This window comes from Ixodes scapularis, unplaced genomic scaffold (assembly GCF_016920785.2).
Source record: "Ixodes scapularis isolate PalLabHiFi unplaced genomic scaffold, ASM1692078v2 PGA_scaffold4__175_contigs__length_147842914, whole genome shotgun sequence".
Taxonomy (NCBI): Eukaryota; Metazoa; Arthropoda; class Arachnida; order Ixodida; family Ixodidae; genus Ixodes; species Ixodes scapularis.
Window position 1 is genome coordinate 1,107,881 of NW_024609879.1, and position 26,138 is coordinate 1,134,018.

The following is a 26,138-nucleotide window of genomic DNA, read 5'->3' on the forward strand; positions in this document are numbered from 1 at the left end:
GGGATCTGTCGCAGGACCCAAGCTCGCCGCCGCCACGGCGGACAAGGACTGTCAGATTTCTCAGGCACTTCCAACCGTAGACCACCCTATCAGTGAGCAACTTCCACTCTTGCCGACCTGCCCGGCCTCAGACGTAAAGCAAGTGTTACGGACCTTGCTTCGGAGCATTCCATGGGAAAGCCTAGTCAACATTTTCAAGAACATTCTAGAAGACTCAACAGGCAATTCCTCTGCAACGGTCAAGGCATCGACGCGGAGAAAGAAGAAGAATTCGGCGGCCGGTAAAGCCCCGATAGCTCCTGTAGCAACAACAGAGGAAATGGACTTTTCGTCAAATCCAACCACCATTGCATCAGATATTCCAATGCTACGCCAGCCCTGCGGCGCAGAAGGGATGCTGACGCCCACTCACGGTACGAATATGGTGAGCGACGTAGCTGGCGGCGCGCCTGCGAACGACAATGACGGCTCCGAATGGACCCCTGTTACAAACAAGAAAAAGAAGAGGAAACGCTGTCGGGCCGATCCTCCTACCGCTACACAAGGCGGGGCCCCAGCGAAGCCCCGTCAGAAACGCTTCATCGAGTATAGACGCTTTACACACGCGCCAAATTACAGCCGCCATTGCTGACCTTCTCTTGTCTTACCGAGATGCCGAGCAACTGAAACGGTAGTTGACGATCTTCTACAAAGGCCGATGCTTTAGAAAAGAATACAGTTGAATCTAATATGGCGATAACCTGGCCTGCTATGGTAATGATGAAGTGAAATAAACGGAATAAGAGGAAACAAAAACTGAAGGTCAGTTATGGCGGCGTGCATGCACAGCTGCTGCAAAGCGTCTATAAGATCCGCCTTACTCGGACCAGGACATCGATAAAGCCGCTACTACCACAACTGAAAACCATGATCAAGACACGACATGATACGGCAGCATTTACAATGCACTTGATGGAAAAGGCCAACACCATCTCAGCCAGGACTGACTCAGAGGAGGTTGCCAAGTCCATCCAGGAGATCCGGGATGTTGTTATAGAGAAACAAAATATACCCGCGCAAGTATTCCGGGCATATGGAGTCGCTTACTGCAAGGGAGTCATTTATGGCATCCACACCTTAAAAGAAGATCCGCAGGACGAGGTCCTAAACCTCGAACTGGACTCTGAGAAGATTCCTGTAGTAGCAGCCCGGCGCCTGGGCAAGACCACCACGGCGATGCTCACCTTCGACAGTGACAGGATACCACGATCCGTGTTATACGGAAGACGGTATATGCGAGTATATCCATACAAGCCGAAGGCAGTTACATGCACCAACTGCCATCGCCTGGGCCACAAGCCGGACATCTGCCCCAATGCTTCGGTTTGTGCCACCTGCGGCAACATACATGAAAACATCCTCCAAGATGTCAGCTGCCCGAGCCCCAGCGCCCTGTTTTGTCAAGGGTGTCGAAAGGCAGGTCACATAGGCACTGACCGAACCTGCCCGACATGGCTGGAGGCAAACAAGCAAATCCGGGAAGAGGTAAAAAAACACAAAGAGATGAATAAGGCACAGCAACAACGACAGGAGGCGAGGCGGGAAGTCAAAGTTCCACTTCCGCCCAATGCCGGCATGTCGGCCGATATGGTCAAACGCGGCCGCGAACCACCGACACCGCCAGCGGTGCCTGCGACAACACAGTCGGCAGAAGTGCAAGAGCTCAGGAACACATGCGCTTTTCTCAAGGCTGAGCTGGATCGACTCAAGAACCCAGCAAGAGGAGAACAATCAGTATAAGGCGAAGTTTTCACAGATGAAAACTTTATTTACCAGCCCATTCATCACCACAACAACGTGATTCGGGTCTTACAGTGGAACTGCAACGGGCTCAGCAAACGGGCGGCTGAACTTCGTGCAAAATTCCACGACAAACCCGAAGAGAAGCCTGACGTAATCCTGCTGCAGGAAACCAACGCGCGCACCATCAATTTTTTTTGGATTCAAGGTATATTCATGTCCGTCCTTCACTTCCCTTCGGCCCGGCCAGAGAGACGACCCTCCGTAGAAGTCCCTCGTGTACGTGCGGTCGGATTGGGCTGAGCAGCACCAGATCGACTTGGGCAATTACTGCACCGAGAGGCAAGAAGTCGTCGCAGTCCGCGTCAGGGTGCACCAGGGCGTGAACGTTGTTTTTACCTCTTCCTACTACAGACCCAACCGAAGTGACAAGGAAAAATTAGATCACGGGTAGATCGGGCACTTGCACGCTCTCTACCCGAGGGACCAGAAGCTTTATGGGGGCGACTTCAATATGCAGCACCATCTTTGGGGCTATGATCATAACACCCACTGCGCAGAGAGTTTCATTGGGGAAATGCAAGCTCATTGCATACAGCTGGTAAACAAACCAGGAATCAAGACGAGGATCGGGGACGCCCGGAGCAAGGACACAACTCCGGACCTGACTTGGACCTCCAATCCGCACAGCCAATATCACAAGTGGAAATGTCTCCGGGACTCCTGGGGAAGTGACCACTGCCCGATTTATTTTGAGTTCTCCCCAACAAGGAATGTTAAGACAGGCAAGAAACGCATAGCACGCACTATCAACTGGGACAAGTTTCGTCAAGAGCTAGAACAAGGGGACTCCTCCGCGGCGGCATCTTTCGAGGGATTTCTGCAATCAGCGCTGAAAGAGGCAACCACCGAAACTCGCGTCGAGCAGGACGCGCCGACACCGGATCTCCGACAACTGGGCCTATGGGCAAAGCGGCTGCAAGCGATACAACGGTACCGCAACGGCCTCAGGACCCCGTATGCTCGGCGTGCGATTACGCGCGCCACGGTGGAAGCCAAGATCTATGCCAAGCAACTAGACTCCAGCCGCTGGCTCGATTTTAGCGCCTCTCTCTCAGAGAAGACATCGGTAAAAAGGCTCTGGGCGGTCAGCCGAACACTTCTGGGGAAGAGGAAGGAGAAGGGAGCCACTTCGGCGATGGCCCTCAAGATGAACAAGACCGACGAGCAGCTCGCCAACATGGCAGGGGACCTCTTTTTTCCCCAGCCAGACAGCGCGAGCGACATTCCATCACCGTACGACATGGAGATTCTGACCCCGGACGACGGCCTGGACCGGCCATTTACGCTGGGGGAGCTTGAGTGGGCCCTCCACAAGGGTAAGTCCAGCACTGCACCGGGACCGGATCGGGTCACAATGACCATGCTGAAAAATCTTCCGGAGTCCACCAAACTTCAATTACTTGAGCTGGTGAACCATGTGTGGATTACAGGCATGCTACCCGAGCATTGGAAATACTCTCTAGCCATCCCTATACCGAAGCCCGGCAAGGACAAGGGCACGCTGAGCAACTTTAGGCCCATCTCTTTAACGTCTTGTACGTGCAAAGTTATGGAGCGGATGGTTCTGTCCCGAATCGACTGGCACCTCGAAAAGACGGGAGCCTTCCACCCGGCGCAAACAGGGTTCCGATAGTACCTTGGCACTCAAGAGAGCTTGACACTCATCTCCAACGACGTAATCCATAATGTGCACCGATCCAAGTTCCGAACCATCGTGGCAATCGACGTGAAAAAGGCGTTCGATTCTGTGCCCCACTCCACAATCATTGGAGAAGCCCATCGGCTAGGCCTTGCGGGGCGGACTCTCAATTTTATCAAGAACTTCTTGGCTGGGCGAACCTTTCCAGTCCGCTTTGGCCAGCATGACAGCGAGCCCAAGCCAAACCGAGTGGGGGTCCCGCAGGGATCCGTACTTTCACCCACCTTGTTCAATCTAGCCATGGCAGATCTACCTCATGAACTTAGCAAAATCCCGGTTTTTGGATTCACCGTCTACCCAGACGATCTGTCCATTTGGACCTACATGGAAGATCTAAAGGTGCAGCAAATGGTACTACAAGCTGGACTCGACACAATCGAAGCCCACTTAGCCCGAGTGGGGATGCGGGCTGCACCAGAAAAGACAAATCATACAGTCGTCACCTCGCCTCGCCTATACAACCGAGGTGAAGACTACGCATCAAAACTGAACTTCGTACTTACCGGGACACGCATTCAACCATCGACGTCGGTCAAGATCCTCGGTATTACGATCGAGCCGAACGGCAAGGGTGACATTTGGTTGCTCAACACACTCAAGCAAGGCAGGTCTGCGCTCAATGTGATCCGCAGGATTTGCAGCGCACGCGGAGGAGCAACTCAAGCCGTCGCCAAGCGGATGGTCAAGACCCTCGTAGTGTCCCGGGTGTCCTATGGAGCCATTCATTACAAGATTACGGTGCGGCAATGGAAACAGCTTGAAGCCCTGAACAACCAGGCAATGAGGGTTATTACGGGCCTGCCCCGCTTCACCCCTCTCCCGAAGCTGAAGCAGTACGTGCAACTCAATCAAATTCAAGACGTCGTGCGTGCTAGGAAGGATGCACATGAAGCTCGTCTCTGGACAAATCCGCAAGGCAGGGCCATCCAGAGCCTTCGCGGGATCACACGTCCACATCTTCCCGAACTATCGGGGCCGATTCCACCCTGGGAGGACCTCCCGGGGATCACTAGCAGCAAACCACAGCTCCGCAAGAAGGACTACAAACAGCAAGAAAGACGCGTAAAAGCGCATATCAAGATGGTGGAGAGCTGGCAACACTGTGGATCTACAGTGGCCGCATACACGGACACGGCCTTGCTAGAAGGTCCCATCACCCGAAAATCTGCCGCCGTGGTTTCCCCTGACTTGGAGTTGGAAGCAGCCGAAGCCCTTCCACCTGGGGTGTCAACCAAGGGCGGGGAGCTAGCAGCTATTCGGCTCGCACTTGAGATCATCAGTGAGCACTTTTGCCCCCTTCCTGAGAATCTTCGAATATTTACAGATTCTCAGGAGGCAATCAAGGAGTGCCGCACCCACAACAGTCCCAGCATCCAAGTGCGGAAAATTAAGAAACTCGTCTCGGAACTTTGTTCGCGGAGAGGAGTCACGACAAGAATTGAACAGGTTCCAGGCCATGCTGGGATTCCCGGAAACGAAACGGCTCACAATCTCGCCCGCGCGTCTCTTCTAGCTCCTCCCGGGCAACGAGACGAAGAGCCGCCACATCCACGCATCGATCACCGGTACGACCGGACAACTCGCTCTGAGGAGCGGGCTCTGTCACCCGTTGACTGGGAAAATCAGGAGTATGACCCGGCTGAGGAGAGGGCGACGATCAAAGAAGACAACAAAGCGAGACTAGAGGAGCGCCTATCCGAACCGGATCTTCCCGGACTCCCTTCTAAGGGGTTCGGTCGCAGAGGGCAAGTGCTGCTCACACAAGTAAGAACAGACGCCACCCTATCCCCGGCCCGCCTCGCCTTGTGGAGCAAGGGTAGAAGATCAGCTTTATGCTCCCACTGCGACATGCGAGTCAAAGCAGACATCCGACACTTGATCTGGGACTGTCCCAAATATGAAAACATAAGAGCGATATATAGACCCCAAGACGTTGATTCATTTGAAGGCTGGACTCACCCTCCTGGAAATGAAGACCGACAACGAAAGATTCTACGAAGCCTGCTGGACTTCCTCCATGAGGCCAAAGTAGACTCTTCCATCTAACCTGATTTTTATTAATATGCCAGCACCCAGACCTCGAATTCAGTCACCGGTGCCCTCCCCAATCCCACTCCCTGATTATTTTTTTTGGCTAATAAATCACGTTCTAAACTAAAACTTTACTGCACACACCCTGGGAGCGAAAATTGTTTTTGTTTTCTAGCTTTAATTAAACTCTAAAAATAAACTCTTTTCTTTAAACAACGTTTTCCTGTTAAATGTGCAAAAATGTTCCAAAAGCCGGGATTCATGATTAAAAACAAATACCTCCGACTTGCATAACAATTTATAAGACGTTTCGTCTCCTATGCGGGAGACATCATCAGTGCGGCCTGGGAACACCCGACTAGCTACCAGCAATCCAACGCTTGCTTCTTCCTACTCTTCATCCGTTCTGCCGACTTCTTCCTCCATGGCATACGGGAGACATCATCATCGTCGGCTCTCGTTTCAACTTCGTTTACGTCCGTCGTAGCGTCGTTCATAGGCCGCACTGATGATGTCTCCCGCATAGGAGACGAAACGTCCTATAAATTGTTGGTATTGATATGCAAGTCGGAGGTATTTGTTTTTAATAGTGTTAAATGTGGTGGTCCAAACGGCCGCAACGCCACACCCTGTGCTTTTGATAATTTCGAACGTGGTTGGAACTTCAAATTCATTCGGAAATTAGAGCTCATTCTACGTTTTGTAAGTCACTATAATCTACGTATGTGCTGGCTCGTATCTCGCGCCGCCTGTTGGCCGCTTCCGGCAGCGGCGGTGAAGAGCCCGTGGGCCGAGCCCACCTCGAGCGCCCGACCTGCATGCGCAGCTGCGAGCACGCAACTCGTTTGTTCCGGAAAAATTCTGAGTCATCTATGAGGAAAAGGGTACAAATAAATAGCAGTTGAATCCCCCTAACATCCCCAGTTCATCCGGTGTCTAATTCCCGAGGGACATCATGTCCCACGGAGGTTCTAGGGATAGCAAAGTTGGATTTTGCGAAGTCGGGAGGTTTTTGGGACATCCCTGGGATATGGTGCGTTGTCTGGGACTGCACTGGCGCAATTGCTCATCTATTGTGTTAACCAGTGTCGCCCCATCCAGGCAGACCGACCTTACGCTGTAGAAACACTCAACGTCCAATTTGACCCTTTTAGTTTTCACAGCGAAGCTGTATACCTCTACCAGCCAAGGAAAGTTTCGTGTGGTTGTTGTAAGCAAAAAAATCTCCCGGCGAACAATTGAAGGCAAAACAGCTTATCTCCTTCGAAATCAGGCATTCAGCATACAGCTCAGTGTCCGTTTCAACAAAGAAAACCAAAAACAAGCATCAACAAAACAACCATCAAAACTACATGATAGATGATAAAGCGCGTGTGAACAATATAGGGACCGGACAGACGTAATTCAAGCGCCGACTAGGGCGCCCCTAGCGGCAAACGTGTCGGCCACACCGGGAGGCCGCGGACACTGCCACGGCAGCTACGGAGGCTTCTGCAATCGCTGTGGTGTTGTAGCGGTAGTCACTGCACCTTCTGAGATGCCTATTCCAAAGAAAAAAAGCCATAACAATTGTTGTGTGGTTGGCTGCAGCAATACCTACGAGAACGCGCCCGACACTAGGTTCTATAGCTTCCCTTCGAAACCGTACGAGGTGGAGCGCCGCGCGGCCTGGATTCGACTTGTGCGTCGATGCAAGTAAGTGGCGTTTTTCTACCTGCACATCCCGTGTTGCACTAAGCTGCTGACGAATAATAAATTGACTCTTTGTAGCGCCGATGGAACAACGTGGGAACCCACAGCTAACTCCAAAATATGCAGCAAGCACTTCATCGGGAACGAGAAGCGGAACGAGGTCGCCCATCCAGCCTATAACCCGTCGATCTTTCCGCCAGCCTACATGAAGAGAGAGGTGCTGGGAATCGCAGAACGACACGACAGGTGACTCTTCGTTCCCGCAGCTTACCTTTCTTTCTTTTGCTAACGAGTCTGTACGATGTTTGGAGTCTCTTAAGAAGGCTAGGCTGTGCAACTAAATTTTGTTGGAATGTTTTTCTCTTTACATACGCGGACTGGCGTTACTGTGATCCAAGTATACTCGAACGCAACGCCACTAATACAGAAGCTTCTTTGACGCGGTGCAAGTGGGAAGATAAAAGTCACCCATTTTCTTTGTTCTCTTGTTCGCAAAGCTCGGTGACGTAGAATGGGACACACAGTCTAGGGAAACTACGTTGTCATACGCTGTGTGTATGGCATTTGCTGTGTTCTTCCTCAAGACCCCTTAGCATGCCTTGACGGAACAAATCCTATGTGCGATATTTGCTTTAGTTATGAGTTGACCCAGATTGTGTCAGACTTTACGCGTACACAGGCTTCCTCGCAGAGTGTCCTGGACCTGATATTCGTGAGCGGCTACTTTCTAAAAGAACTAGACGTGAACATCGTTGACGGAATATCTGACCATGACATTGTGGTAGCCTCGCTTAGACTAGATACGGTGCCAAAAAATTCAAGCAAAGTTATTCAAGTTTTAGACTTAAATCGTGCTAATGATGTAGCCATCCTGGATTGTTTCGATTTTCACTTTGACCCTTTTTATGAACTTTCCCTACGATCAGATAGTTCCACAAATGACCTTTGGAATTCCTTCAAATCAATAATTTCCCATTGTATGAATACCTATATTCCAACTAAAATCAAAAGAACCGCTAAGCGAAATCCTTGGATAACGCGTGAAATTATTCATACTAAGCGAAAAATTAACAGGCTCCAAAAACAAACAAAGATTACGAAAAATGCATCGAAGAAAGAACAAATCACGAACTTAACTAAAGAACTCGGGAGCAAAATAAAGTGCGCTAAAAAGAAGTTTTACAACGAAACTCTTTATTCCTTCATCAGAACAGCCCCAGATAAATTTTGGAGGTATATAAATCCGCGCGCAAAAGGAAAAAACGATACAGAAATCGCCAATAGCCCGGACAAGGCAAACAACTTCAATGATTATTTCCTTTCAGTTTTTACACGCGACAACGGCGTTATGCCACCCTACATGAATATGCAATTACAAGATACGGTGGGCAACATAACAATATCTGAGGCCGGCATACTCTGTCTTCTTCTTAATCTTGACCCTAAAAAAAGTGCCGGGCCAGATAATATTACAAACGCATTTCTGATAAGGTACGCAGAATGGGTGTCAAAATACTTATCACTAATATATAGGAAATCGCTGCAAGAATCAAAAATTCCACCCGACTGGAAGCAAGCTAAAGTTATCCCAATCCATAAATCGGGCAGTAGAGAGAGCATTTCAAATTATAGGCCCATTTCACTTACATCAACATGTTGCAAATTATTGGAACATGTTATTCTAAAGCATATCACTGCTTTCGTCGAAGAAAACAACGTTTTAGGTGTATGCCAGCACGGTTTTCGATCCGGATTGTCAACCATAACCCAGTTAATTGAAAGCGTGCACGACTTTTCCTCGGTTATAAATCGAAGAAGCCAAGTGGATGTCATTTTTCTAGACCTGTCAAAAGCGTTTGACAGAGTCTCCCACAACAAACTAATTTTCAAGTTAACGAAAATCCTAGGCGACGGACAAGTTGTAAATTGGATTATAGACTACCTCTCTGGACGATCTCAATTCGTGAAAATTAACGGAAATAGCTCAGCTAATAAGGCCGTGTGTTCAGGAGTACCTCAAGGTTCAGTACTCTCCCCCCTCCTCTTCCTGCTCTATATTAATGATATAACTGATAACATCGACATTAACGTTAGACTCTTTGCTGACGATTGCATAATATATTCTGAAATAACAAATTCTTCGGACCACTTAAAAATACAAAGCGCGCTAGACAATATCTCAGACTGGTGTAAAGAATGGCAGATGCTTATTAATACAGACAAAACAGTAGCCATGTCCATAAGTAGGAAAAAAAACATATTTAATCATTCTTATAAGATCAATGGAAACAATATACAAAACGTTCATGAATTCAAGTACTTAGGTGTCCTGTTCACAAGTGATCTTGACTGGGGCATGCACATAGACGGAGTGACCAAAAAAGCGCTAACGAAATTATGGTGCATAAGAAGGCGATTAAAATACGCTTCCCGCGATACCAAACTGTTGGCCTACACGACACTTATTCGGCCTGTGCTTGAATATGCCAGCCCTGTTTGGTTCCCCTTCACAAAAACTAACATACAAAAATTAGACAAAGTGCAAAGGCTCGCTGTAAGGTTTATTACTAATAAGTTTGGCACGCGAGATTCACCATCTGAGCTGTGTAGAGAGCTCGGCGTGCAGCCCTTAGAAATAAGAGCTAAGCTCACGAGATTAAAATTAATTTACCAAATAGCCAATAACTTGACTAAAATAGAAAAGTCTAAATACCTTATTCCCCACGATGGAAGAGAAACCCGTTCAAACCATGGGAAATTATTCAGGGAGTTCCAACCTAAAAATAATTGCTTTAAATTTTCATTTTTTCCGCTAGCAGTCCAGGAATGGAACAGTTTGCCCCGACACGTTGTTCACGCTAGCTCGCTGAAACAGTTCATGGATGATGTCGAAGCGCTCATGATGTGAACATACTATGTCTCATCCACTCCGTTTGTTTCATATACTTTTTATCCTCTGTATAACTGTTTTTTCTGCACTATGGTTATGCATCTGTGTTTTTTGTACCACCCTACAAAAATCCTCCTATGAGGATTAGTAGTATCGATAAATAAATAAAAATAAAAATGTGAGAACCAGTCCAAGATCATTCTTTACTAATGTAATGTGTATATCGCGACTTTTCCCCATTTTTTGCTATCCCCCCTCATGTAATGCATCGCCAGATGCTTTTGAGGACAATAAATGAAATGAAATGGAAAAATAATCCTGCGTGCTACCTCTCACCTCACTACAGGATCCTCATCTGACGCTATTTGATTAAGGCACATCGACTGGATCCAAGCACTGCGTCATCACTCGACTTTGGCTCGTGACAATCAACACCTCGCCAAACATTCGGGTAGTGGCTCGGAGCCTAATCGCCGGGGTGACGAGAGTAGGCGAGCTCTAACAATGTGCGGGAACCCGCAAGCACCCTATGCTTTGCTAAGCCCAGTGCGTGGCTATGGTGAACATGGCGGCATATAATCGTCGCCAGGTCACATGGCCGATTCTTTCTGCGAGTTGAGAGGGTGAATGCTGCCCCTTTTTTCTCTATTTATTTCTGCGACTACCATTGCTTGGAGAGTAAAACTAATGTCTGTTTCGTAGGTTATTAGCGTGAAGGATTCATTCTGCGCAGTATTTAAGAACAGTTAGAAATTTGTAGCATAGCCCCTTTAATGCACAAGTATATCTACAAACACAGTACACACTACTACTGACGGATAAATGCGTCTTTTCAGGAAACTGAAGAGGGACGCGCACAGTGTTGCAGCATCAGCGACAAGTGGACCCGAGAGTGGCGCGACCATGGAGCAGCCAACGGAGCTACCCCAACTTTGTCCTTTAACAGTCGACGTAAGCAGGACTTTGAAGTGCCAATTCTTCGACTGCTTTTTAATCTAACTAATGATTATGGCACCACTAGCAACACCACGTTAAAATGGCGGTGCTTTGGATATCGGTCATTGTTATGTGACTGGTTTAAGTATTTATTGCTGGGAGCCATGACATTCCAAAAACCAAAGATTTCAAACCCAGGATGCTTTCTTCTTTGATAGCGAGCTCCTTTAACACACACTGGCTCTGTGTTAGCTTTCTCCCAGTATGCATTGCACTTACCGAAGGCAACAAGGAGAACCAGTCCGAAGCGAACTCTGCAAGTGCAACCCGATGCCATCGCAATCACAAAATTTTTTAATATGGCCACGGTGTCTGTTGTCTAAAAGAGGGTAATTACATTTTTTGTGACTGCTCAACCGAGGTATTTCTTTGTACCACAAATCTTGTACAGTGCTGAATTATTTCATAATGTTGTGATGCGGCATGCCAGATGCTCATGAAAACTTGGAACTCAGCCCTCTAAACTATTATTTTTCTTTCTAATGCAATTGTATATAAAGATCAACTAATCTAGAATTTTTACATGCAACTGGGAAGCCGACAAATATTGCATAGAAATGAACTGTTTGATTCAATCTAAAATATTTTTTTTTAAATATTTTTGCAGGCTTGCACCATGACCAATGACGAAGGGACAGATTTCTCACTGTGCAACCAGTTCTTTTGTTGCATCGTGGGAAATGAGGCTGCAACCTTTGTCAGCCACAAGGCGGTACTGGACCAAGGAAGCGGGCCGGACAAACCAGCAGTCGTGGACAAGGGAGTGGGACCAGCCTACAAAGAGCCTTGTTTCATGGGCTACAACTCGGTTCGGCATGATGAGGCGAGGCTGGAAAGCCTTAGTGCCACATCTTTCTCGTTATTTGCTCTCCTTTTAAGCTTGCTTCCAGATGTCCCAAGGAGGCAGAATGAGCTCTCGGCCGAGAATTGGCTTTTGCTGTTTTTAATTAAGCTCAAACACAATGTGCCATTTTCATGTTTGGGGGTTCTGTTCACTGTGGACCGCAGGACTGCCGCACGAATGTTTACGCGAACACTAGAAACCCTCTGTGCCAGGACAAAGAGCTGGATTTGGTGGCCGAGTAGGGCCGCCATTCAGGCTACCATGCCACCGAGTTTTAAGGTTAACTACCCTCTTTGCAGGGTTATTATAGACTGCACAGAGATGACAGTTGAAATGCCCCCCACCGTCGAGCAGCAAAACCTGTGGTACTCACAGTACAAGGGATGCTTCACTGTGAAGTATTTAATCGGAATTGCACCCAGCGGGCTGGTGACGTTTCTTTCTGATGGGTTTGGAGGACGCACAAGCGATACTGCCATCACAGTAGAATCTGGATTTTTGCTCAAGCTGCAGCCAAACGATGTTGTCCTCGCTGACAAAGGCTTCCCAGGGATAGTGACTGGTGTCGGCGCCCAAAGAGCCACGTTGGTGATGCCACCGTTTGCATCGGGTGCACAGTTTACCGAGGTAGAGGTGGACTCTACGTACGCTACTGCCTCCGTCAGGATACACGTAGAAAGAGTTATTCAAAGGGTGAAAATCTACACCATCACCAGACGTATTTCGCACCACCTGATCCCACACTTGGACAATGTTATGCACATTTTATGTGTCCTAACAAACCTAAGGCCAGGGATATTTAAGTCACAGAAGGAGCAGTAGTCTTCCGCCTAAGCTGCATGACTCGGCAAAGAGCAAAAGTTTAAGCCTCAGTGATCTGTCAACGAATAAAACAGAAAAAAAAAGCTGCGTTTTAGTTTGTTCTCAAAAGAAATTAACCGTAAGTTTGTGGTGTTTCCTTCATGATGCATTCTCTCCCGGCCTCTGGAGAACAGTAGGATACAAGATTATTTTCAGTTTACAGATCACTTTGCAATCCTTAGTAATGCCTTCGTGCAATAATGATTCAGAAACAAAATAGTGTTTTGATTTTTTATTTAGGCTTCTGTACAGTGTATTGCAATTCTCAGTTTTTTAAAAGGTTAAGAAGCGCAAACAAAACGAGGACGAGGAAGCCACGAATATGACTGGACAGGTGCTAACTCACAACTGATTTTATTAGAAATTCATCGTAGCTTATATCCACAAATTCCCTTGCTTGACTTGCATCGCAACAATTTGCCACTCCTACATGCAGCCATGCAAAACAGAAACCTCATTCTGATGTAGAAAAAGAGAAGGCATACTAACGCACAAGAGAGGTTATCGAGGCCCTATGGCCAGTGCGTTAGCGCGCCTTCTTTTTTTCTACATCAGAATGGTTTCTTTTTTGGATGGCTGCATGTAGGAGTGGCGAATTGTTGCGATGCAAGTCGGGCAACGGAATTTGTGGATATAAGCTAGGATGAATTTCTAATAAAATCAGTTGTGAGTTAGCACCCGTCCTCGTTCCTTTCCCGTCCTCGTTTTGTCTACGCTTCTTAACCTTTTAGATCCTGAACCAACTCGCCCAAACTCGTTTGAATCCATCCCAGTTTTTTTGCTACACACATTTTAGCGTTATTTGTGGAGGTTGCTTTTTTTCAACAAAGTGCAGCAAGTTCCTGTATGAAAAAGGTGAAATAAAATGATCTAAGCGATGGGATTGCATAAGAGAGGAATGCCTCGTCCCGCTTAATTCGGAACGTCTTCCGGTCTATGGAGCAGTAGATGAACAGCTCGCACTGTTCTAGTTGGAGGACATACAGGCAGATTTGGATCTGAGTGTAGATGGGATGTGACTGCCTTAAGCTGATGATCTTGGTATGCTTGTCTTCCACTAAATATGCAAGTAGTGGCTTCTCCGTCAATGGTTTCTTCCACCGGCTGGCAGGGCACTTGATTTCAAGCAAGTTGACCTTGCCCTCATCGTTCCTGAAGATACGAAATGTGGTGAGCTGGCTTATGCGTGCTAGGACTGCTGTTTGAAAACGGATTGCTAATAAAACATTCTGGAAGCGGAATTGCGGAAAGCACCTCCTGGTGATTCACGAGCATTTTTCTGTTTTTGAAGCTCATACATTGTATTTAAATATGTACGAGCCAATACCGAAAGCTATGTACAGTTAAGGATATTACATGCATGTGTACTATTTGCGGTGGAACAGTAAGCATCTAATTATGCGAAGTGCAAAGCTACCAGAAACTACTAGGAGAAACTTTTAGTGTAACCGCCTGGAAGCCTCAAAATGGCAGCCGACATTCAACAAAGAGACTTGGCTTCCCAAGCAAGCAGCGGGAGCTGCAGCTGGAGCAATATGCCTATCGGAGCATTACAATGAGACATGTGGCAATGCACTCTCGGGGTGTGCCTCTTGTGACGAGCTGCTGAGTGGACCGCCCTTACTGGCTCACAAGGGTCGTAACTTTTGCCTTTCCCTAAGCTAACCAGAAGATAAGGCACAGCGAACCACTTGCTGCTATTCTGACGCTATCCAAGAGGTTCCAGCTTAATACGTACCGGAAGAGTCCATCAGGAGAACACCCCAGCCAGGGATCTTCGGGCATCACAACAAGCCCGAACTGGTGGACCTTGACGCAGCGCTCTTCCTCAAACTTGGCTCGAGCTTCTGGCTCGTAACGCACCCCATGCGCTGTTGCTTGGGACGAAAAGGGCACTTCAAGCACCATCTCCTTGGCAAGCTTCTGCAAGTCTCCTTGGCAGCGTATTACTTTATGTGCCTACCGAGTGGAAAGAAATAAAATTGTAAACATCCGTACGAGAACATTTCGATTCTGAAGCTGAAGCCGCGTCTCCTAGACCCAGGATGTTTGCCTCTTTGACCGCCATTGGCAGATATATCAGTACAAACCAAGGAGTTGTTCCATCCGAAAATAATGAATATCTAGTACTACATTTGTACAAAAAGATATTGACATTGTCCTTATTTAAATGGTGCACACCTTTGTTGCTGTAATGCGAGGCAGTCTCTCCTTCCGCCAGGTGTCCCTCGACAAGTGTGTGTTCCTGCAGATACTTTGAATCTCTTCAGACGACTTGCATATGCTCCTATCGTAGACAGCCCTCTCACGACTTCGCAGGCTGCAAGATACATTTTATACAAATTAGGAGATCGATACTAACACAATGCACGCCACCTTACCTTTCCACAAATGTCTCTTCCTTTTGAATGGGCCCTCCAGATTCAAACTCGATGAAGAAGTTCCTGTAGTGGAATCCCTCCAATGGCCAATCAAAGAGCACCAGGGCCTCTGGAGAGGGTGGCTGCTCCACAGATTCCTCATCCTGGTCGCAGACCAGCTCTTCCGCTCGCAACATGTCGTTGAGGGGGCAACTCAAATCGCCGAAGAACTGTTTAACGTGACTCACATCCACAGCACAGACAGACACTGATGTTCCTGCACACATGGTGGAGAAGCAAAGTTGCAACGCTTATTTGTTCTCGACTATCGCGTGGCAAAAGAGCTAAGTGCTAATTAAAACATTCAAAAGAGTAATTTGTACACATGCATAAGCACGCACCTTTCTGCGAGTTGGGAGCCACTCGGGAGAACTTAGGGTACGTTTTTTTCGATGACGGTATGCCCCAGCTCCTTGCGCAGCTCGTTTTTGATGCTGCTACATCTTCCTTCAAGTACACGACGACTGCCGCGGTGTGTTTACACCTCCCTGCGACGCCAGCACGACAGTCGCATTGTGCGGAAACAATCGCCCGGTTGTTGTCAAGCTAATTCAGAACGGAATAAATGTACCTCGTTAGAGCAATCCCTCAACGCAAATTAAGAAAACTGACTCTTATGTACTTACGTGAAGCTCGACGTGCTTTACGGGTGCGCTCAGTCTTGTCTGCGGCACACAGCGCGCCGTGACATCCGCTCGTCCGTCGAAACGGACCTCCTTCACGTCATAAACGTGGCCAGATTCGTGGAGGAGCTTCCCCTTCGTTAAATTAGCACCACGAAAGAAACTTTCAGGATTCGTGACCGCTTGAAATCCCGTCGTAATCACGACGGGGACACCTTCCGCGCTGCTGTTCGTCGCCATTGCCTCCCGAGGAAATAGCGCCGTCTTCCGCCAGGGCACGACGAACAATAGGCGCCGGTCGCGACACGGTCGGCGTGCCCGCTCGCTATGAACACCCTCCCACGCGTTCCTGTAAAGATTAGGTTTCCAGCTGCTTCGGAAGGGATTGACGTCATTTGAAGCCCTCGTGTGAAGTGCGAACCGCATAATGGATGATAACGGCACCTGCTGCCGCGGTGACGGCAGCTTGCGACTTGGGGATTGACGTCACTAGCCTTTCACCTTACGTCCGGACGCAGCGGATGCTACGAGCTATCTTAGCCAATCCCGTTCTGTGGACGTGGCATGTGATACGCTTTCCGCGCGTCGCTGTGCCCCCTCTCTAAAGTCACGTGACACCAGAGTGTCGAACCGATATTTTTATTGGTTCGGTTCGGGTTCGGGTTCACGGCTTTCGGTTCAGTTCAGGTTCAGTTCCGGGGCGCAAAAAATAACGGTTCAAACCGGTTCGAACCGGTTTGAACCGGTTTGAACCGCTAAATTGAGAATATATTTTCCGCGTTGTTCTGTCAATAGGCGCTATTTAGGCCGTGAAACTAACTGCTGTAAACGATCTGATTTTTGCGAGGACCTATTTTTGAGAATTTCGCGAATCGCCTACAATTCGCGAAAAATGGGTCCCGCGAACAATTTCGGTAAAATGTAAACAGATTGAAATTTATATTGAGATTCCACCGCGTCGAGAAAATTACAACCCGCGAATTATTCCAAAACTTCATCTTTGACCTAAATCACGAAATATTGAGCCCACGAAAAATAAGTCGTTTACAGTATATAGTTTTTTTTTATCGTTTGTTCAATTCAGTTTTATTTTCAGGTACCAAAATTATAAAATTCTGTTATTTATTCCTACACAACAAGAAAGGAAAATCTACATTAACATACAAAACGTCGTGTTTATACGATTCAACATCCCTTCGTTTACCAGAGTCACATACATTGTACCTGAATCGAAATGTTTTTCGCGAAGTGAAGTAGGTTGCCTAAATACCCGTGATTGGTACAACTTTGTACCGCAGTATTACATGTTGAATCGTGGTTTTGCCCTTGAACTAAGGAATTAATTACAGTGAATACATTCATGAAATGGGCACCTCGTCGCCATATATACCATAAAATGTGTTTTACGGAATACGTTTCACAATATATATATGATGACGAGACGACTGAGCTTAAGGGAATATAATTTTCAAATTGTCACGAAAGTCACGGGACAAGTCCTTCCAGTCTATATTTTATAGAAACACTAAGCGACAATCGCAATGCTTGTTTTTCTAACTAGCATTGTTTGCTCTCAGCACCATGATGCGGGCGACGAATCATGCGAAAAGGAGTGACTGAAATTGTTCACCCTAATCTATGAGCACCTTAGTACTGAGATCGAATCTGACCTAAAACAGTGCTTACCCATGTGAACATTTTCTTATATTGGATAAACTGGCATAGCCTGGATGTTGAGGTTTGCTCTTGACAAAATGCAGGTCAATTTAATTTGCAAATAAGCATCACCCTCGCTAATTGATGATTTTTGTTAAATAGAACAAAGTGGTATTTCATGCTCTACTCAATTCGGAAGCTACTTAATTGGACACTTTCTGAGAGTTTAAGTATGCAATCGTCATAGTTCCACCATTCGTTCCAGTAAAAAAAGGTGATAATAAAAACACATAAAAAACGCGATAATAAACTTCTATATATTTGAGAAGTTATATATGCATGAGGAACACATATAGTTATTTAAATTAGCTTCAAAATAAAAAAAAATTATTTAAAGCTTTTCAAAATCACCTATCACGTCTATAGAGGATAAAAGCGCCGAGAAATATTTGCAGAACATCTTTCAGATAATTTAAAGGCGCATTTACTTATATATCTTTGAGGTGAGGATCTTCTATTTATGCTGCCAAATCTTCAGACAGGAATTAGGTATATTTTTATTATCATCGATAAATTTGACTTTATGAAGTTCACATAACCGCCTGAGACCGACACGGAAGGACGATACTCGAAAATACGCCAGCTGTTGTGTCTTCGGCAACGTGCTTTTGTTAGCTGTTTTGCAGTGTGAAATAGTGGGTTGCAGGGTATGCCAAAAAAACACTGTGGTCACATGATATATCGGAAGGCAAATACACGAAATGTGCAGAAATAAGGAGATGACACGCATTTTTTTCTAAATAATCTCTTACACAACGCTTTACTGCAAAAAGAAATGCATAGAAATGCATAAAATGATATTCCTAATTAAACATAGAATCCGCGTAGGGCAAACGAAGATTTTTTAGAATCCTAATATAAATCACTTTTGGACATCAGCTTGCCTAAGCTCGGAACGTCGCGAGATACTACCTCGGGAGGCTAATGTTATCTTAGGTTTTACGTGCACTTGTTTTGAGACCTTCCTTCACGACTCTGTTCTTTATCAGTCATGTGCTCCAACATTTCATTAGGCTGCCGTATATCATCGCGAGACTGCTATAAATACTACACAACTTTACACATTGGACGTCTACTGCTGGTGTTGCGAACGTCGCACTTCACCAGAAAGCTGAAGTATTTAACATGGTTTGCACGTGACGTAATCGCACTAGATACTGGTTGTCGTTGCGAGTTGTTCTTGCTGAGAAAATCAAATCCGGTTTGGAAAAATGCAGGCTGCAAAAGTTTCGCGCTCAGTGCAAGCTATGTATTTGAGAGGCACAGATTTTTCTTGTTGGTACATCGTCGTTAGGCACGGCGCGAGTATCTGGCACGACGAAAACGTGCTTTCTGGCAAGAGTGTTTTTACAAATAAAAGTTGTACCAACTACCCATCTGGCACTATCGTTTCCAGGCCACGCTTTCTAGTCTGCGCCGAAAATGTGGGGCAGAGGAATCTTTACGACACAGTATGCTTTAAAACTAGCCCCCTCCCCACTCCTTTTTTTTTTTTTTTTAGTTGCTCCTCAAGATACTTTTTATTCCTCAGGGATTGCCTGCTCCGTATTGAGTGGTGTTCACTCGACAATTATATTTGTCTCACTTGTTAACAGTAATTCTTCTTTGCTTTAACTTTGCACCAAACTGTGAAGGTTAAACAAAATACAGGGCCGTCGAAACTTGGAGAACTTGAGAACGACACTCCTGTGAGACTTAGAGCGGCTGCCAACGTTCGGCTATCCCCGTGAGGCCACTAGGAACTTTCTTTTCAGGTATCCCTCCCGTACACACTAATAGTTCCATGTAACGTCGGACTAATACGTCATATTTAGACCCTTTAACACTTCTATTCTCGGGACAACTTTCTGAGGCAGTTCAGCAATAACGAAAACATGTTTAGCCTAAATGGTGTGCATACTTGTAAAATGGGTCGTGCAGCGTTTTTTTCTTTTTTTACCTTGAGTTCAATAAATACCGCTAAGTTGTAATCCCTGACGTTGATAACTTGCAAAAGCATCCATTAGTTTGCCCCTCCGCGAAATGGCAGACAGTCGAAAGAAAGAAATGAAACAGCTTTCCCCTCCTCAACTCACAATTAGAACTATCAGCCACGTGATCTGATCCTAATATATACACCGTCAGTGTTTATCATAGTCATACGCAGGGTTGGCAAAGCAGAGAGCATGGGCTGATCTTCAGATATAATTTTAGTTGGGCTATAATGCCCGAGCCCCACTAAAGCGACAAACAGAAACAAACGACAGCGGCTAGCCTTAAACCAGAGTATTTCGCGATTTGACAGGCTTTGTAGAATAAAGAAGGCTATGCTCAAACACGAGTATCATGCACACGATGGTACCATTTGCAGGCTTGTAAACACTCGTGCTAGCTTCGCGAGCACCGAACAACTCAAAGCCGTATAAAGGTACCATCGCGAACATGCTGCAGGTGTCTGAGGCTTGTCGCTTTTGTTTGTTTCTGTTTCTAGCTCTAGTGGGACTCGGGCCCATCATAATCTTTGAGTTGAACACGAGCCGTTACCCGAATGTTTGGCGATACTGGTTGTCATGAACCAGAGCATTTGACTCGGGATCATGACAATCGGGTACATCATGGTGTCACGTGACTCTCAGTGCGAAGTTGTGATGTCATGTGATGTCACGGTATCAACAACGTTAATAGATCTAGCGACGTCCTCAATTCGAATCGACTTAACGCGGTGAGTCACGTGAAGTCACGGGGTCACGTGATGTGACATTACTTGACAGCATGTCTTGACATCATGACGTCACGTGACAATGTGACACATGGCTAATCATAGTGCCAATAAGAAAGCGCCGCAAAAAACCAGGATTTATTCTACATTGCAATTCTGTATATGACGATTTGATCAATACGTAGAGGAATACACGTGCCAATTTTTTATTCCCAAATAATAAATTTGTAATACTAACAAAAAAAAATACCGTGAACCGTTTTAAACCGGTTACCGTTATATTTTTTTCCGGTTCAGTTCCGGTTCAGTTCCAAGATGGAGGCGAAGATTTCGGTTCGGTTCAGTTCCGGTTCGGCTAAAAATAACGGTTCTGTTCCGGTTTTCGGTTCGGTTCGGTTCCGGTTCGGCACCCTGCGTGACACTGACACGGCCTCCGATTGGCTCCGATGGCTCTTGACATCCCCTGCGCTTAAACGTAAGATGAAACGGAGTATGGCAACTGATTTCATTGTTGCTGCAGCACCGCGATGAATAGGCCACGCACAGTTAGGACTCCCAAGGAGCAGCGTGAATATTAGGAGCGGCAAAGGGAAAAGAAATGGCAATACGACCAGCGGTGGCGTGCTGCGACAGGCGGCGGCATTTCGTATAGTGCAGTAGGCAATCGTTGCAGGTGATACCACAGCTTCGCTGACCGACCACCTTCACAGCGTGGATTGGGGCCCCAATTTTTGAAGGGGTTTATTTGAACCCGCCAAAGAGGGATCTGCAGTCCAGCGCTTTGGATAATTGCCACCAAGTCTTATTTTTTATGTGTTAAAAAGCCCCTAAAAAAATATAATAATGTTTTTCTTTTTCTTTTTTTTTTTTAACAATCTGCGGCTGAGACACGCGTGTCGTGAAATAAATGTTATGAGGAAGAAAATTGTTTAGAGCAATATTGATGGCGCGAGATTTATTTGAAATTCTGCGCGCAAAGTCCATGACGTCACGGAAAGGTCATTCGCTCTTTCGACCTCAACATGAAAGCGAGAGAGAAAACAACTGGAAAGGAGTTGACTACCGACTAAATCTCATCTCGCGCCGTTAATATTGCTTTAAAAAAGTTATTTTTCGCGTAAAATAAATTTTTTGACACGCGTGTCCAGACCAGACTGTTAAAAAAAATTGTTTTTCTTTTTGTGTTTTTTTAAGACGCACCGAGGTTTCTGCGAAACAAAATGTAAGCATCAAATCGCGAAAACAGTTTCTGTAATCGATAAGGAAATTGTATTCTTTTTGGCATACGTGGGGAAATCGCCACTGGCGCTATCCCTTGCACGGTGCTCATATCATATGGATGGCGCCAGGCATGCCTACCGACGCGCAGTGGAATGCGCGCAAATCAAATGCAGCTTTGGTGCTGAGCAACCTTGCTCTTGTTGATTTATAATCTCTGGCTCTCTTACTGCGGGCATCTAGGGAATGTTGATTTAGGCATCTGACACCAGAACGCAAGGCGCCGTTTCTCCCACGTGGCGTTTCAAGAGGCACACGACGGCAAGCGCACATCAAGCCATTCTTGAACACGTGTCGCCATTTGCATTAAGAGATTGCAACTTGTCATAACTTAAATGGAAAAGTTGTAGGCTGAATACGAAACTTCACGTGCAATCTATAGATACGCAAGTTCTGAAAAATGTAATGTCGAAAGATGGTTTCGTAAATTAATGTGTCTTTAGTTTGGCGGGAGGATTGGCTCATGACGTATTCGGCGATAAGTTCGTAATATGCTTGACACATAGTCTGGAATTGCATATCACGAACAGCCGAACTAGAAGGGACGACGACGAGGTTGGCATCCTGTCCTGATACCTGCTCCTGATCTCAATTAATCTAAGTACTCTGCAGTTTTGTTCTATTAGCCTCTTTTATAACGCTGATACGAACAGAAAAGGCCACAGTCCTCTAGGGTGGATTTTGGATGGCCTAGCCGTCTGCCTTCAACCCGGTGAAGCATGTTCATGCCTGTTCCGCTGGGCGACCTTCCGCTTGTTCTATCTCCTGCGCTTCTGTCCAATGATGTTTTGGGGAACGGACCGCCTGTCTCACAAGACAGTGCCCAGCCCACTCCAATCAATGCGACGATCCCGATCAACGGTGGTCCCAGCATACCTTCAGCGCTGCCTCATGAAGACCAATCAAGCGATATGCCGTACCAGGAGGTCACCTCAGGTAAACGGAAACGTTGCAGAGACATCGACACGAAGTCGAAGCCGACCACCGGTCTCGTCGTCCTGTTTACCCCGGCCGATCCGACAGTGAGCGTCGAATCCATCAACTCACTGCGCCTCTCAGACACCTTCGAGGAACTGGCGCCCTCCTGCATTATTGAGGTGCGCCCAAACAAGGGGAAAAACGTGATTGCTGTTGACACCCGAAACGGTCAGACCACGTAAATGCTCTTGAAGTTGACCACCCCTTGCGGTATAAAAGTACGGGCTTTTGAACCAAGGGGGAAGACCTCCAGTGTCGGTGTTATTCACGACGTTTATCCAGAACTTACTGACGCTGTGCTACTTGCGCCTATGCGCTCAGACGCTCCCATAAAGGAGGTGCGCTGTCTTGGCAAGTCGCGCACCGTTCGTATTGAATTTCAATCACCGACGCTGCGAGAACATGCCTATGTTGGATTGGTCCGACACCAAGTCACTCTGCATGTCAACAGCCCTCTGCAGTGCGAGAAATGTGGTCATTTTGGCCACGTGTCTGCGTCGTGCCAGCGAGAGGTACAATGTCTCCGGTGCGCAAAGCCACACTCCACTGACAAATGCGACGCTCCCCGCCCGGGCTGCATTAACTGTAAGAAATTCCACGAAACAACGTCAATGCGTTGCTCCCAGTGGCAGAAACAGCGAAGTATCTGCCGCTATAGTTGCGAGAATAACATCCCCTTTGCTGAAGCTTGAGCTGAGGTCAACAAGAGTCACGGAAGCAAGGCTAATGTATCTAAGCAAACCCTGCAAGAGGACCCAGCAGCGACTGGGGACCTTGCCTCCCCGGACAAGCCACGGCATCCTAGACGTTCCAGACGTCGCTCGTCAGACCACCGACAACCATCATCGCGAGATCCTGCTGAAGAGAATGTGAGCTCCATGGAAACAGAGATGCCTACCAACGATGTCTGTTCTGTGTCGGCCCTGGCTCTGGTATCAATTCCAGAACTAAACCTTCCACACACCTACGCCGAGGCACTACGCAGTGAACCTAGGCTGCCTACAGCTGCTACTGCCTCTGCTCAAATACCTCTAGCTCCTGAAGCATCACAATGCAGAACAGCTTCTGAAGGTTCATGCAGTACAACGCTGTCCACCTTGATTCGCCTTGTGATTTCCACAGCACGGGAATTTATTTCCATCATGACGTTCCCAGGGGCGCGTACACTGCTGCAAATTCTCTCCTTCATTGAGCCACTTGTCGACAGCATTCTAAAATGAACCCAACTTATACTTTTCTTTTCCTAATAACAATTCAACATTTATCTTCATACACGTACAGCGTGGCAACACAGGTAAAGAACAAAGCCAAGCCGATCCTACCTACAGTTCTACAGTGGAACGCTCGTGGCCTTCGGATACGCCTCCCTGACCTCAGACAACATCTCTTCCTGAATCCTGTGGACGTTCTTGCCATACAAGAGCCATTAACGCAACCTGGGGACTTTAGACTCTCACCATACGTGATTTACGGCAGTGCGCCGGCGCTAGCAAATGGACGAAGCCGAGCGCTACTGCTGGTGAAAGCTGGACTCTCGCATAACCACGTCGACCTCTCTGCGTTTTCCTCAAACAGCGCAGAATACGTGGCCGCCACGATTCGCTTTCGTGGGGTGGAGTTCACAGTGGTGTCTGTGTACGTGGCTCCAGCTTCCACAGCCGACTGGGACGCAAGAATCTTGAGGGACATAGCCCGTCAATGTCCCGGCAGACTTTTATTTTGCGGGGACTTCAACGCCCACAATAGCACATGGGGTGATAATCGGACCACACCAAGGGGGTCAGAACTTGGGGACGTTGCCACCTCCCTTGGCCTGGAGGCCCTCAACGACGTCTCTGAAACATTTGTCCGTCAGGGTGTCCACGGCAGTGTTCTAGATCTGACCTTTGCACCACGGGACATTGCAGCCTCTTGGACTGTAATGGCAGACACGTGGGAGAGCGATCATGTCCCAGTCATGGTAGTATCACCTCATACGAGAACCAGGAGTTACACACTGGGATTTATTCCGCCAACATCTCAGCAAAGCCCTGGAACACGGACCAATGAACGATCCTGGCACAGCAATCACGAACGCCCTCAGCCTATCAACGAGAACAGTCAACTTGCCAACCCAAAGGCCTGCACCGGATTTAGAATACCCCAACTTGCGCGCTGCTCACAGGAGAGCCCTGCGGAAAGCTCGCCGAACGAACATTGCAGCTGACTGGCAGCACCACCGGAAGATTGAAGCGAAATTTCGCCGACATACGACTCGACTTCAACGTAAGCAGCTATGCTTACGTTGAAGCTATGCGCCTCCTTCGGATCCCCAGGAAGCCTCACTAAACCATGGAAAATAGCCAGAGCACTCTCTGCGGAAAAACTGCCGACACACCCTACTGCTGGACTCGCCATTTCTCTACAGCTAACACTAGAGGCGACTGCAGAGCTCCTTGCCGACGAATTTTCTAGAAATATCCCGTCACTTGCGGGGTATCGTCCCTTCACCATCTCACCCCCGGATGGCCCTCCTCCTATTTATCTTGTCACGGATTTTACAGTTGACGAGCTGAAGACAGCGCTTGCGCAATGCACGCGCCGCAGTGCTCCAGGACCAGACGGTGTCACGTATCAAGCCCTACGCAACATCGACGAGTGTCATTACCCTAATCTTCTTCAGGCGCTCAATCACGTGTGGCAAACTTCAGAGATTCCTGATGCCTGGAAGCTCTCGCACGTGATATAAATACCCAAGTCTAGCAAACCGCTCACGTCACCCGAGTCGTATAGACCAATTTCACTGACCAGCTGCGTTGGAAAGCTTCTCAAAAGGCTAGTCCTCAGGCGCCTAACTTGGCATCTGGACGCAACAGAGGCTCTACCTGGTCAACTTTCTGGATTCAGGAGACACCGCTGCACAGCGGATGCTATCTGTGATATTGTATCTGCACTGGAAGAGGCCCGCGCGACCCGCCAAGTGATGTACTGCGTGTTTTTGGACATACGTAAAGCATTTGATGCTTTACCCCATGACACAATTCTTCACCAACTCAGCAATTTTGGAATATCAGTCCGGGCTTATAGCTACATCCGTGCCTTCCTTCAAGACCGTTCATTTGTCGTGAAGGTCCCCAATGCCACGAGTACCCCAAAACATATCACACAGGGATTAGCCCGTTTCTCTTTAGCTTGGCGATGGCATCCCTTCCTTCCTGGAGTCATACCACAAACAGACAACCCTCTGGATCCGCGGTTCAATATTGCAATATATGCAGACGATGTGGCAATATGGGCGGTAGGAACCACAGATAAGGCAAAACTCACCGGCCAAACTTTGCAGGTAGCACTGGACAAAACGGTGGCAGAAATTTCGCGCCTTGGATTGGCCCTATTCGCACAAAAATCAACCCTGCTTTTCAGCCACCCTACCTATGCAAGACAGACTCACCATATCCTTATTGAAGGCACTGAGGTGACAAGAGAGAAAACGCACCTCTACCTTGGGCATCTTATTGATGAGACCAGCAGTAAAACGACTTCTCATACAGTGCCGGCAACCACGAGGCCTACTGAGAAATTCCGTGCCCA

At 47.3% G+C, this 26,138-nt stretch overlaps 3 protein-coding genes across 3 annotated transcripts in view; 2 read left to right on the forward strand and 1 right to left on the reverse strand.

Annotated features, from left to right (window-relative positions):
• The window catches only part of LOC8033199 (transcription factor SUM-1), a 305,941-nt gene that overhangs the window by 258,807 nt on the left and 20,996 nt on the right, over nucleotides 1–26,138 (forward strand). The window lies entirely within an intron of this gene.
• On the forward strand, nucleotides 7,013–13,277 carry LOC8024706. Its single transcript, XM_040217846.2, has 4 exons — nucleotides 7,013–7,267; nucleotides 7,343–7,510; nucleotides 10,991–11,105; nucleotides 11,758–13,277. The coding sequence occupies exons 1-4, from the start codon at nucleotides 7,110–7,112 to the stop codon at nucleotides 12,814–12,816; spliced, it is 1,500 nt and encodes a 499-aa protein (XP_040073780.2). The 5' UTR covers nucleotides 7,013–7,109; the 3' UTR covers nucleotides 12,817–13,277.
• LOC121837562 lies at nucleotides 14,443–15,415 on the reverse strand. The gene is made up of 3 exons (XM_042293185.1): nucleotides 15,237–15,415; nucleotides 15,037–15,175; nucleotides 14,443–14,814 (listed from the first exon to the last, which is right to left on the reverse strand). The coding sequence occupies exons 1-3, from the start codon at nucleotides 15,410–15,412 to the stop codon at nucleotides 14,512–14,514; spliced, it is 618 nt and encodes a 205-aa protein (XP_042149119.1). The 5' UTR covers nucleotides 15,413–15,415; the 3' UTR covers nucleotides 14,443–14,511.

Excerpts from the sequence above, each read along its gene's own strand:
- LOC8024706 (XM_040217846.2), top strand. The coding sequence starts at position 7,110 with ATGCCTATTCCAAAGAAAAAAAGCCATAACAATTGTTGTGTGGTTGGC. Across the intron at positions 7,268-7,342 it reads CGACTTGTGCGTCGATGCAA|CGCCGATGGAACAACGTGGG; the intron begins GTAAGTGGCGTT and ends GACTCTTTGTAG. Across the intron at positions 7,511-10,990 it reads ATCGCAGAACGACACGACAG|GAAACTGAAGAGGGACGCGC; the intron begins GTGACTCTTCGT and ends GCGTCTTTTCAG.
- LOC121837562 (XM_042293185.1), bottom strand. The coding sequence starts at position 15,412 with ATGTTGCGAGCGGAAGAGCTGGTCTGCGACCAGGATGAGGAATCTGTG. Across the intron at positions 15,176-15,236 it reads GAAGAGACATTTGTGGAAAG|CCTGCGAAGTCGTGAGAGGG; the intron begins GTAAGGTGGCGT and ends TGTATCTTGCAG. Across the intron at positions 14,815-15,036 it reads CTCGCATTACAGCAACAAAG|GCACATAAAGTAATACGCTG; the intron begins GTGTGCACCATT and ends TCCACTCGGTAG.